A 13,664-nucleotide genomic window follows, 5' to 3' on the forward strand; every position below is an offset into this window, starting at 1 on the left:
GGCATGTGTTCAAGGTGTAAGTTCCCAGCAGAAATGCTCCACCTCAGGTTAGATCACATATTCATCCCTGGCCAGGAGTATATACCTGATGGAAAATAGGGTGCTGTTTGAAAAGAAATGGGAGTGAATTCTAGGCAAGTAAAAATAAAGACCACCCCTAAGGATTTCTGCTCTTTACTGCTGATCCTTTTTTCTTTTTCTTTTTGTATTGTGAATCTTAATTAAGTTACCCTTCATACTCTGTCATAGCACATTCTACTTTTTCATCGTAGCACTAATAGTTGTGTGGTTATTTAATGTGTGCATCCTTCACTGTAAGCCCCATGAGTGCAAGAATAGTATCTGATTTCTTTTTTTATAGTGTGTTTAGCAGCACATACTGCATCTGATCATATAAGGCACATAAATATTTGTGGAATATTGTAAAATCAGGTCAACTCTGAAATATTCAATTGATATCAAAATGATATAAAACATTTTGAAATATTTTATAATGAAATACTGTGTATGGTAAGTTAATAAAAGGATTAAAATTCTCTATCCAGTATATAGGCAGCTGTATACAGCAAATCCATAAGCTATGCACTAAAAAGTTTGAAAATATATAAAAATATTTTTAATATATAAATCAATATTATATTAAACATACAAATTATACTTATATATAATTATATTAACATAATTATACAAATTAAATTAAATATATAAATATATTCAACATTTAAAACATTATATTATATATATTATACATTATAGTATATTAATATATTAAATATATAAATTAATGTTTTTAAAAATATATAAAAAGTGTTTTTTTCCTTTCACATTTATTTAAAATGATTAATAATGAGTATGTGTTGTCTTTTGAACAAGCTTTTCTCCTTCACTCTTTGTTCAGTTAACAAGTATCTGCCTAGCCTTTAGGTCTTGGTATATCATTTCTTCAGACCAATTTTTTCTGCTTAATTTTTCACTCTCATGGCACCCTTTTCTCTTCCATCAGGGCACTTGGCACAGTTTATAGTCATGTGTTTGTTTTAATGTCTGCCTCCCTGATTAGTTTGTATATTCTTGGAGAGCAGAGATCTTTTCTGTCTTGTTCCCTGCTTTATTCCCTGCTCCTAGCATAGTGGCTATATTTTAGCACATATGAAATAAATATTTCTTGGATGGATAAATGAATCAGTATGTTACTGCCACTCTCTCTGTCATTCTGCATCTTTGTTTCTACTCTATCTTGAACAGGTGAATTTCAGGGTATTTTCCTAGAGTTTGTGCATTGCTGGGTTCAGGTCTATTTAGTTTGATGAATGTCACCTTGATTTGGATTAAAATAGCATATAGCTTGTAAAAGATGGAAATAGAGTGAAGTGAAACAGAAAACAAGTACAGAACAATCTAAAGAAGATCATTTGCTTTCTGAAAAAAGATCTAGAGGTCTTAGTGAATGTGTTGAACCATAATACGTGATGTATGAGAGAGTTGAGGTGAGCAAGTGAGCTTAATTTTCAGAAAACGATTCAGAATTCCATGCTTCCCTGATTTGATAAGAAAGGAAAATTTTGATTTGTTCCATTTTATTGCAGTAACCTGAGCACTAGTTTCAAAGTGTGATTGCTGCGTGTTTAGCTGTGCAGTTTCCCATTTAAGTACATGCTGCTGCTGCTAAGTCGCTTCAGTCGTGTCCGACTCTGTGCGACCCCATGGACTGCAGCCTACCAGGCTCCTCTGTCCATGGGATTCTTCAGGCAAGAGTACTGGAGTGGGGTGCCATTGCCTTCTCCAAGTGCATTTTAATGCAGAATAAAAACAGACTTAAGTTTAGATATTGAAGGTCCTCAAACACCACAGTTTTGCTTTTTGGTATTATACTTTGATGATATACCATTGCAGTGATAATGGTATTTGTAGTTTTTAAAGTGTAGTGGACACATTTGGGGCTTCCATGGTGGCTCAGTGGTAAAGAATCTGCCTGCCAATGCAAGAGGCATGGTTTCAATCCCTGGGATAGGAAGATCCCCTGGAGAAGGAAATGGCAACCCACTCCAGGATTCTGGCTTGGGAAAGCCCATGGAGGAGCTTGGTGGGCTACAATCCAAGGAATTCTAAGAGTCAAATGCAACTAAGCAATAACAACAGGGACTTTAGAGGACCTGACAATTAAAATACATTACTTTCCTGACTTAAAGTTAACTGTGTTTTAGGCATTGTTAGAGACTTTACATGGATATTCTCAAATAAAAACCTTTAAGGTAGCTATGATCTTGGTTTTATAGAAAAGAACACTATAGAGGCTCAGAAAGTTGAGATCACATGGTCGGGAGAGCCCGTACTTTTGTCTCAGGCGAAAACTTGTGCTCTTGTGATTTCAGCCTTCTGCCTCCAGCTCACTTTTGTGTTTTAGATTTGGTAACTGGAGATTCCATGTATACTATGCTTTTTGATGTTTAAAAAAAGCGCTCTACCTTTTAAGGTATTTTTACCCTAAAACTTAAATTTTGAGTTCAAGTACTTCTCTTTGGAACTCTTCTACCCCACTCTGTTCCTCTGAACTTTTTCATCTGATATGACCTTCTTCTGGTACTAGGTGTTTCCCTCCTGTGTCTAGTGGCTTATGAGCACTTACTAGCTCTGCTGTGAGACTGTGAATTCTTGGAAGGAAGAATTCCTTTGTGCTCTTTGCTGTCTTCAGTGCCTTTTTAAATAATTAGTACCTCAATAGTTGTTGAATGTTAAAATTACCCTTTAAATGGTAACATTCCCTAGGGTCCTGTCTTTAATCTTGTTTTCTTGATCACACTGAGAACTTCTCCGGGTGATCTCATTTTTCTATTCCTTGCCTTTGACCAGTTTCCATATCACAGGTTGTTGTTACCAGTTACTTAATGGAGCCAGGTAAATGACATAAATGAGTGAGGAAAAGGTGATGAATAATGAATGGAGAGGCTCAGGTGGATTAAAGAATCAGTGCCCCGTCTAGAGCTCCAGTGGCTTGTTGCTGTTTCAGAATACAGTAACAGTGTGAACAGAACTTCAGGTTTTTCAGAAGAAAATCTAGGTTTTTTAATGTGAAGTTTCTATGTGTCTAAATATGAACTATAGTTAGCAGGCCAGCAGAAAGCCTTTTTGAGTTTTCACGTTTACTTATTCTATCTTTGTCATCCTTCTGATTCCTGTATCTCTAGACCTGACATCCTGACATCCTTGTGTCTCTAGACCTGATTTTTCTGCTAAGCTTCAGACTCCCCACATTCTCTTCTAGACCGTCTAGGAGTTTTGTGTCCCACAGGCATCTCAAAGACTGTGATGTTCAACCTGAACCTCAAACATGTACTTAGGAAGTGGTTTCAGTTGTGAAGTCCGATGGCTGTATGAGTTTGACTCTTGGTTCTGCCATCGACTAGGTCACTAAACGGGTTAGTTCAGTTCCTTAAACTTGTTTGCTCATATGTAAAATGGGAGTAATAGTACTTCATTGGTCTGTTGTGCTAGCACAGTGACCTACAGTAGTAACAAGTGCTGGGTGCTCTCGGTTGCTGTTCCTGCTTCAGTGAATGGTGTTTACCACTCTCACACCCACTTACTGGTGCTTAAGAGTCATTCTTGACTCTTTTCTCTTTTTTTTATTCTTCAAATCTAATTAGTTTCCAGTCCTGTGAATGTTATTTTTGTAATGTCTCTTTGCTGCTGTTGCTTTCAGTTTTTTAAAAAAATAATATTTTTGCTCATCAGTATTACTGTAGCAGCCCTTAACAGCCTTCTCAATCTCTATTTCAACCTCTTTCCCAGGCACTTCTCAGCTTTGTGCCTGTGGTTTATGTTTTGCTGAAACACAAATCTGATCACACCAAACTTCTGCTTACAGTCCTTCAGTGACTTCCTATTGTCTCTAAATTTTTAACACATTAATTTTTACTGTTCTTGATGCCTGCTTATTTTTTAGCCTCATTTCTGCTTAAGCTGCATGAGTGGCACATATGAGCTCTTGGAACCTGCTCTGTGGCATGTTTCTTCCTCAGACGGCCCTTCTCCTCTGTCCTGCAGCTTCTTTAGGAATGAGCTTTAAAGGTACCGTTCTCACCCACAGTCTCTCCCTCCAGGTCTGAGTCAGATACCCCTCTTTCTGCACTCCCAGCCTCCTGAGGATGTCTCTATCATAGTGCTCTTCACAATCTTTTGTATTTGTCTCTTTTTTCCGCTAAGCTTCTTGAAGGCAGAGACCACATATCTTGAATGGCTTTGTATCTCTAGGGCTTAGAATAATGTCTGGTAAACAGTGAGCTCTCAGATGTTTGTGGAAATGAATGCGTTTGTTGAGTGAATAAATTATCTTTTTTTTTTTTTTTCTGGAGAAATAGTAGATATAAAAAGGATCTTAGGAGCCTCAATTATAGTTGTAAGAACTTTAAAAAGTCCCAATTTTTTTTATTCCCCTTGTTTGAAGATTATAGGTACTTTTATATATTATGAGTTAATAGTATTTGTATTCTTTAGAAACAAAGTAAGTTGTACTGTCATTATAGATAACTAATTATTGCCTTCAAGGGCTGTGTTTTCTCACTGTTTTGTTTTTTGTTTTTAATACAGCCTGCTGAGGTTCTTTTTTTCCCTGCTTTCTCCTCTGTGTTAGGTTCTTAGGGTCTTATTCCCTCCCACCCTTCTAGGAGCCCTGGTTTATTACAAGATTTCTCAGCTTCTTTTGCTGTTGACTCCAGGGGCCAGATAATTCTTAGTTGTGAGGAGCTGTCTAGTTCATTGTGAGATGTTTAGCAGCATCCCCTGGCAATTACCCCTAGAGGAGGAAATGCCTACCTTCTCCAGTATTCTTGCCTGGAAAACACCATGGACAGAGGAGCCTGGTGGGCTTACAGTTCATGCAGTCGCAAAGAGTCGTGACAGGACTAAATGACTGAGCCCGAACACACCATTCTGTGTGCACACACCTACCAGATGCCAGTAGCGCCTCCTGGTTTTCACAACCAAAAATATCTCCAGACATTGTCAAGTCTCCTGTGGAGCAAAATCACCCCTGATTGAGAGCCCACTGGTTTATAGAGATTCCTGTCTCTTAACCTTTATCCTTAAGGAACCTCTCCTTGGACTCCAGTCATCAGTATAAGAACATGAACTCGCATCTTTTTAAAAGAAACCCACAGAGCACTTTTTAAAGTAACTCTTTGTTTCCTCTTAACTTTTGTGCATTTTCTCTCTCTCCTCTTCCCATCCACTTTTCTAGACTGGATTGCTTCTGCGCTTTCTTTCTGGCTTTTACCCCTGTGGTGCCACTGAAAATGCTTTCAAGGCTTTATAAGTCTTTTTCTGTGTTCTCTGAACTGAATGCGTCCAACACCTAGTATTCCACGTCCCTGGCCACCCTGACTCCTACTTAGATATTCCATCCAGTCAGTCATAAAGTCCTGTTTATTTACCTCTCGAATGTCTACAGAATCCACCGGTACTCTTTATTCTCACTGAGTGGGTATCCACAAATGGCATCAGGCTTTTTACTGTTTTTGGAATGTCTAGTCTTGTTCCGTTTTATTTTCTGCACTGTAATCTGGATGTTCTTCCTAAGAAAGAGTCTCCTACCATTTCAGACCTTCTCAATTCATGAGTTCTGGGTCCTAACTATCTGCATTTTTGAAAGGTTTACCAAGTGATTTTTATATAGTCTAATTTCTTCATTTTGCAGTTTAACAAACATGTCATTTCTTTTAGGAATTCCTAAAATCCTTATTATTATTTTTACAAAGCACCTCCTGAGGTGATCTCTGTCTCTTAACAAACCATCATTGATGTGTAAAAAATGTCTTTAAAACAAGTGCTTTATGAAAAGTCAGTTTTAAGTCAGTTTTTATTCGTTTTTTTTTTTTTTTTTTTTATAAACCAGTAAGATTTATCATTGTCGGAAGGATCAGGAGGAAATATGGGTACTCTAACGTATTGATTAATATTGCGTTTCTGTGACAGATTTGACTGCCAAGTTATAAAATATTTAAATAAGACCTTTTTTTTCCTTTATAGGTATTTATAACAGCAATGATGTAGCAGTATCATTTCCAAATGTAGTATCTGGCTCAGGATCGAGTACTCCTGTCTCCAGTTCTCATTTACCTCAGCAACCTTCTGGGCATTTACAGCAAGTGGGCGCTCTCTCCCCGTCAGCTGGGTCATCTGCACCCTCTGCTGTTGCTGCAACTCAGGTAAATTATTGCAATGTTACAAAGTAATGTGGATCGTTTTGTTATTTTTGAAACTGTTTCATTGTAAGAGAGAAATGAAATAGGACTTCCTGTAGGAAGTTATAAAATGTCTCAACCTGTATTGACATGAGTGGAAATAACACACATTTTTACTTGATATTCATGAGAGCACAAACTGATGTTGGCACCAACTGATTCTTTTAGACTTCTGCATTTCTGATTTTGTCCTAATGATGTGAAATAGTAATTTGGGGGCAGCTTTTCTTCTTTCTCTTAAAAGGAGGACTTACAAGTTCAGTTCAGCTGCTCAGTCATGTTCGACTCTGCGACCCAATGGACTTCAGCTCGCCAGGCCTCCCTGTCCATCCAACTCCCAGGGCTTGCTCAGACTTGCATCCATCAAGTCAGTGATGTCATCCAACCATCTCATCCTCTGTCGTCCCCTTCTCCTCGTACCTTCAGTCTTTCCCAGTATTAGGGTCTTTTCCAATGAATCAGTTCTTCCCATCAGGTGGCCAAAGTTTTGGAGTTTCAGCTTCAACATCAGTCCTTGCAATGAACACCCAGGACTGATTTCCTTTAGGATGGACTGGTTGGATCTCCTTGCAGTCCAGGAGACTCTCAAGAGTCTCCAACACCACAGTTCAAAAGCATCAGTTCTTCGCACTCAGCTTTCTCTATAGTCCAACTCTCACATTCATACATGACTACTGGAAAAACCATATCTTTGACTGTATGGGCCTCTGTCGGCAAAGTAATATCTCTTCTTTTTAACATGTTCTCTAGGTTGGCCATAGCTTTTCTTCCAAGGAGCAAGCATCTTTTAATTTCATGGCTTCAGTCACCATCTGCAGTGATATTGGAGCCAAGAAAATAAAAGTCTGTCACTGTTTCCATTGTTTGCCCATCTATTTGCCACAAAGGGATGGGACCAGATGCCAAGTTCTTCATTTTTTTAATGTTGAGTTTCAAGCAAGCTTTTTCACTCCCCTCTTTCACTTTCATCAAGAGGCTCTTTAGTTCCTCTTCGCTTTCTGTCATAAGGGTGGTGTCATCTGCATATCTGAGGTTATTGCTATTTTTCACTGCCATCTTGATTCCAGCTTGTGCTTCATCCAGCCTGGCATTTTGCATGATGTACTCTGAATATATGTTAAATAAACAGGGTGACAGTATACAGCCTTGACGTACTTCTTTCCCAATTTCGAACTAGTCCATTGTGGTTCCATGTCTGGTTGTGTTGGCTCTTGACCTGCATACAGATTTCTCAGGAGACAGGTGGTCTGGTATTCCTATCTCCTTTAAGAATTTTCCACAGTTTATTGTGATCCACACAGTCAAAGGCTTTGGTGTATTCAGTAAAGCAGAAGTAGATGTTTTTCTGGAACTCTCTCGCTTTTTTGGTGATCCAGTGGATGTTGGCAATTCTCTGGTTCCTCTCCCTTTTCTAAATCCAGCTTTAACATCTGGAAGTTCTTGGTTCATGTACTATTGAAGCCTGGCTTGGAAAATTTTGAAAGTAATGCTAGCATTATTTTGCTAGTGTGTGAGATGAGTGCAGTTGTGTGGTAGTTTGAGCTTTCTTTGGCATTGCCTTTCTTTGGGATTGGAATGAAAACTGACCTTTTCCAGTCCTGTGGCCACTGCTGAGTTTTCCAAATTCGCTGGCATATTGAGTGCAGCACTTTCATAGCATCATCTTTTAGGATTTGAAATAGCTCAACTGAAATTCCATCACCTCCACTAGCTTTGTTTGTAGTGGTGCTTCCTAAGGCCCACTTGACTTCACATTCCAGGATGTCTGGCTTGAGGTGAGTGATCATACCATCGTGGTTGTCTGGGTCATAAAGATCTTTTTTGTATAGATTTCTTCTGTGTATTCTTGCCACCTCTTCTTAGTATCTTCTGCTTCTGTTAGGTCCATACCATTTCTGTCCTTTATTGTGCTCATCTTTGCATGAAATGTTTCGTTGGTGTCTCTGATAATCCTGAACAAATCTTGAGTCCTTCTCATTTTATTGTTTCCCTCTATTTCTTTGCATTGATCACTGAGGAAGGCTTTCTTATCTCTCTTTGCTATTCTTTGGAACTCTGCATTCAGATGGGTAGATCTTTCCTTTTCTCCTTTGCCTTTAGCTTCTCTTCTTTTCTCAGCTATTTGTAATGCCTCCTCAGACAACATTTTGCCTTTTTGCATTTCTTCTTGGGGATGGGTCTTGCTCACTGCTTCCCATAAAGTGTTATGAACCTCCATCCATAGTTCTTCAGTCACTCTTTAACAGATCTAATCCCTTCAATCTATTTGTCACTTCCCCTGTGTAATCGTAAGGGATCTAGGTCATAGCTAAATGGTCTAGTGGTTTTCCCTACTCTTCACTTTAAGTCTGAATTTGGCAATAAGAACTTCATGATCTGAGCCACAGTCAGCTCCCGGTCTTGTTTTTGCTGACTGTGTAAGAGCTTCTCCATCTTCAGCTGCAAAGAACATAATCAATATGATTTCAATATTGACCATCTGGTGATGTCCATGTGTAGAGTTGTCTTTTGTGTTGTTGGAAGAGGGTGTTTGCTATGACTAGTGCGTTCTCTTGGCAGAATTGTTAGCCTTTGCCCTGCTTCACTTTGTACTCCCAACTGCCTGTTACTCCAGGTATCTCTCGACTTCCTAGTTTTGCATTCCAGTCCCCTATGATGAAAAAGACATCTTTTTTGGGTGTTAGTTCTAGAAAGTCTTGTAGGTCTTCATAGAACCATTCAACTTCAGCTTCTTCAGCGTTAATGGTTGGGGCATAGACTTGGATTACTGTGATACTGAATGGTTTGCCTTGGAAAGACAGATCATTCTGTCGTATTTGAGACAGCACAGAAGTACTATATTTTGGACTTTTTTGTTGATTATGAGGGCTACTCCATTTCTTCTAAGGGATTCTTGCCCACAGTAGTAGGTATAATTGTCATCTGAGGTAGATTTTCCCATTCCAGTCCATTTTAGTTCACTGATTTCTAAAATGTTGATGTTCACTCTTGCCATCTCCTATTTGACCACTTCTAATTTGCCTTGATTCATGGACCTAATATCCCAGATTCCTATGCAGTATTGTTCTTTACAGCGTTGGATTTGACTTCCATCACCAGTCACATCCACAACTGGGCGTTGTTTTTGCTTTGGCTCTGTCTCTTCATTCTTTCTGGAGTTATTTCTCCACTCTTCTCCAGTAGTAGCACATTGGTCACCTACCAACCTGGGGAATTCATCTTTCAGTGTTTTATCTTTTTGCCTTTTCATACTGTTTATAGGGTTCTTAAGGCAAGAATGCTAAAGTGCTTTGCCATTCCCTTCTCCAGTGGACCACGTTTTGTCAAAAGTCTCCACTATGACCTGTCTGTTTTGGGTGGCTCTACGTGGCATGGCTCATAGTTTCATTGAGTTAGACAAGGTTGTGGTCCATGTGATCAGTTTGGTTAGTTTTCTGTGATTGTGGTTTCGTTTTGTCTGCCTTCTGATGGGTAAGGATAAGAGGCTTAAGGACTTACAAAGGATGAATCAATTTTGGACTTAGGTGGTTTAAAAAATTCCTTTTATAATTTTAAAATGACAGAAGTAATATATGAACATCTACGGTCTAATTTTTTTTTAAAACAGTACAGAAGAATAAAGGATTGAGAATGAATGATTCTTTTAAGTCCTTATATATTTATATGGTTTGTTCCTAGTGGATAAGAAGGAATGTTTATAAAATCGTAAGTGGTGGTGACTGTGTTGGTGATTTTGCATATGTTTAATCTTTTTCTTCATTTTATATCTAGAACTTATAGGTGCCCTAGTCTACAGGAATGCTCTAAGACCTAGAGTCAAAAGCAGAGAAATCAGAGTCTCAAATTATATATATAGGACAGTAAATGGGCAAAGTTTCTCATGGGTGTATGCATGCACACATGTGTGCGTGCACACACACACACACACACACACACACACACGAGTCCACCCCTCATTCCCCATCCTCAACCCTCAGATTTCTTCAAAGGTGATAATTTAAAATTCCTATTTGTTTTATTTATTGACATTCTCTTATAATATTTTTATTTTCACTTTACCCAAAGCCTCTAATAGTCTCAATGTTTTGAGAAAATTCTAGCAAAGACAAATGTCTAATTATAAGCAACTAGTTAAGTAGTTGTGAGTTGCTGTAAATTCATGCTTTATGTATGTGTGCATAATTGATACTATATGGGCCTTTGGGGTATAGTATACCTATGCTTTTCCAGCATATTCTGTAATCTGTTCATCAAAGCATAGCATTGTTATCTTTAAAGTAAGTAATGGTGATGTGCAAAGAGTCACCATTTTAATGAGGTCAAGAATTGGAATAAACAATAGTTTAGCACAGAAAAACAATGGCACGATTAGTGGTATTGTCTTTGACAATTTGGTGAACTTCTCAACCTGAGCAAGGGGGTTTGACTAGTTTAGGAGAATTTTTCTCTAGCTCATTTTACTAGCCTTGGTGAGGTAGGCATAATCACAGGGGTTTGGGGTTAGAGAGGGTGAAAGGATAAATGAGAGAATGGCTCTTATAAATAGTTTTATCTCTTTTAATTAAGTGTAACCATATGCTGTTGATAGCTTTATATCCTTGGAAAGAGTCTCACATGAACATTTTCAATGTGCATTTTTCTTTCCTTTCTTTATAAAAGTCTGTTTTAATTACTCTCTGGTTAATTCCAGGCTGAATTAAGCAAAAATCTCATTTCTTCTCATTCATTATGTTTGTGGTTTTGAGGGTTGGCATTAGGGAGATGGGTGGGGGAAGTGGTAGTGAAGAGAAATTTATAGCTAGAGGGAAAATTCCACTTAACATATGACTCAACTGAAGAACAAAGAAATCATAGTTGCAAGTAATCCAGGATTCAGTCCAATTAAAATCTTCACTGTTTATCCTCTTTCCCTGTTGCAGTAAGATGCGTAGCTTATAAATATGATCATCCAGTGAGACTCACATGGTACATGCTGAGACAGCTGCATCTATGTTTCTCTCCAGCAGTAAACGCTTTCCGCCTTCACGCCGGAGCGAATTTAGCCTGGCTTAGCTGGTGCTGCTCTAGCAACCATCAGTCTCCAGGCAACTGAGGCAGGTTGACCCCCGAGTTGAATCGAGTGCAAAACTACTTCAGTTTAGCTGCCTGAGACAATAGTATTGGTTTTGAATGTACAAAGTGTGAATTTTCTAGGCAATGTGCAAAGGAAAGGATACAGAAATATTTAGAATAAATTGAATATTTAGATAGAACTCCTAAAATTGTGATGCACTTGGTAATTTAATCTTCTTTCCAAAACAACACGTTTATTTCTGTTTATATATAGGCCTTGTATGTTTTTAAATCATACAATTCAGTGTGTTTAATTAACCCCATTTTAGCCTTTTATTTAGAGTTTCTTTATAGGTAGTTGATTGAAAAGTGAAAAGAGTAGTCCTTACACACTTTTAAAGTGTGTAAATTAAAACTATTAATATGTAAAATACAACTGTAGAAGACTTGTTACACAGTTATTGAGAAAACCATCACAGCAGGAAGCAAATATTTTAAAGAAATAAAAATCAGAGAATAGAGGTGTTAAATTTGAACAGTGTTTTGACTTTCCTCCTTTCCCTCCCAAAAACTTTATGAAAGTAGTCATTTTTAGTGATGGTCTTGGTGCCAGCAGGATAAAAATCCGGAGGTCATTCTTGATCTTTCTGGCCTTGGTTTTAAGTAAGATAAGCAGGCCTTTTATTTGCTTTGTTTGATGTCTTCAGGATTGTTTCCAGGCAAGTGGTCAGGGATATAAAACCAGAAAAAACTAATAGAAATTAAAAACTGAGACTAGATTTTTGCCTTTAATAGGGCAAAAAGGAGACACTTATTAAAATTTTGGAAGAAAAAGTCTAACGCTTAGCACCCCTAATTTGAAGGGAAAAAAAAATCTTTAAAAATATTTGATAACCTTGTTTCATATTGTTTGATGTTAAATCCTTTTATTTCATAAACTTGTTTTTAGGGTGATTATTCCTTCACAGATATCAGCAGTATATTACATTATAGTTACAATTACAGTTTCTTAACTTTATTGGAAGAAAGAACTGCTGTCCATGTGATTTTTTTTTTTTTTCCTTTTTCCATGTGATGTTTTTAATGGTGTGTGTTCTGCTCTTGTTGTATCAAGGTGGAGATATAAATTAGTTTCTGTAGGTGTGCCATTAATTTTTCATTTTGCCTTTCAAATTCCACTATTTCCCAGTTCTGTGTTCATTCTGTTTTGTCTTTGGGAGAAATGCAGGTGCTTTTGTTTGAAGGATTACTTTAGTAGAATTAAAGGCAGAATGTAATGAAAATAATTGTATTCTAACATCTTGCATTCTGAGTTTTGCTTTTGGATACAGTCTTTGGGTAGATAATTATGGTTTCTTGTTTCCTCTATGTTACTATTATACAAATGATACAGTTTAAAAGTAATTTAAATGAAGCAACTTTTAAGGTTTATTTATGTGATATTTAGTAGATGCAGATAAATTGAAGTATTTTAAAGGTATAACTTAGCGAATAATGTTTTGCAGATTTCTTTGAGACTTTTGCTTTGAGGACTGTAACTTTCATGTGTATATGTGGTATGCTTGTGTGTGTTGGGGAGTTATTGTAGATCTAATTCTGGTTTCCTTTCAAATAATGTCTGGTAGGACACTTTGATTTTGTTTGGAAAATGCTTTGGTTTCCCAGGCAGATTCACCTGTCTTTGAGGGAGCTCTGACTTGATTGGTCAGAATAAAAGTTTCATCTGTCTTAAACAATTGCATCATGACTTAAAATTTTACAGGAGTTATCTTTCTGAGCAGTAAAGGTTTTAAAAGTGCTTTCTAACATTTCTTACTATTGGATGACAAAGAGGTTAAGGGACATAGATGATGAGTCTCTGTCGAAAAAAGATGTTGTTAGGAATTTTACTCTATTTGTGTGACACAATGCAAAATAGCAGAAGTTGGGTCAGAAATCCTAGGCTCCTGGAACATTACTACTACTAGTGTGGTGGTGGGTAGATCCTTTACATTTGTGGGTTTTAATTTTTTTTCATATATGAAATGGAATATTTTAAATGCTTATTCTACCTGCAATTCAGGTATATTTTGAAGTTCAAGTGAGAAAAGTACTTTGCAGACCATAAGTACTTTGGAATTCATAGTCACTACATTGATGTTACAGTTGTTATAGGACATTTTGAATTTCAGCTGTTACAGAAACAGCCTGATTGCCAAGGAGAAAATTGTACAGAAGCACTTTCTTTACTAAAAATAGTGTTAAACTTTTCTTTTAAAACTTACAATTTCATATTACTATAGATAGATGAATTTTAGTCATTTTACATACAGCTGTTGAATGAGATCTTTTCCATTCTTAAGTTATTTCAATAGCCTCTTTAGGGACTTAATA

The 13,664-nt window shown here is 37.3% G+C and overlaps 1 protein-coding gene across 8 annotated transcripts in view; it reads left to right on the forward strand.

Annotated features, from left to right (window-relative positions):
* The window catches only part of MLLT10 (MLLT10 histone lysine methyltransferase DOT1L cofactor), a 224,178-nt gene that overhangs the window by 187,140 nt on the left and 23,374 nt on the right, over positions 1-13,664 (forward strand). For all 8 annotated transcript variants that reach the window (XR_006271725.1, XR_006271726.1, XM_043480223.1 and 5 more), the window contains one exon: positions 6,025-6,203. Coding sequence is in view for 6 of the 8 variants with exons in the window: in XM_043480223.1 (XP_043336158.1) it covers positions 6,025-6,203 (179 nt within the window). In the remaining 2 variants the exon portion in view is untranslated. The remainder of the gene's footprint in view (positions 1-6,024; positions 6,204-13,664) is intronic.

This window comes from Cervus canadensis, chromosome 10, assembly GCF_019320065.1.
Source record: "Cervus canadensis isolate Bull #8, Minnesota chromosome 10, ASM1932006v1, whole genome shotgun sequence".
Lineage (NCBI taxonomy): Eukaryota > Metazoa > Chordata > Mammalia > Artiodactyla > Cervidae > Cervus > Cervus canadensis.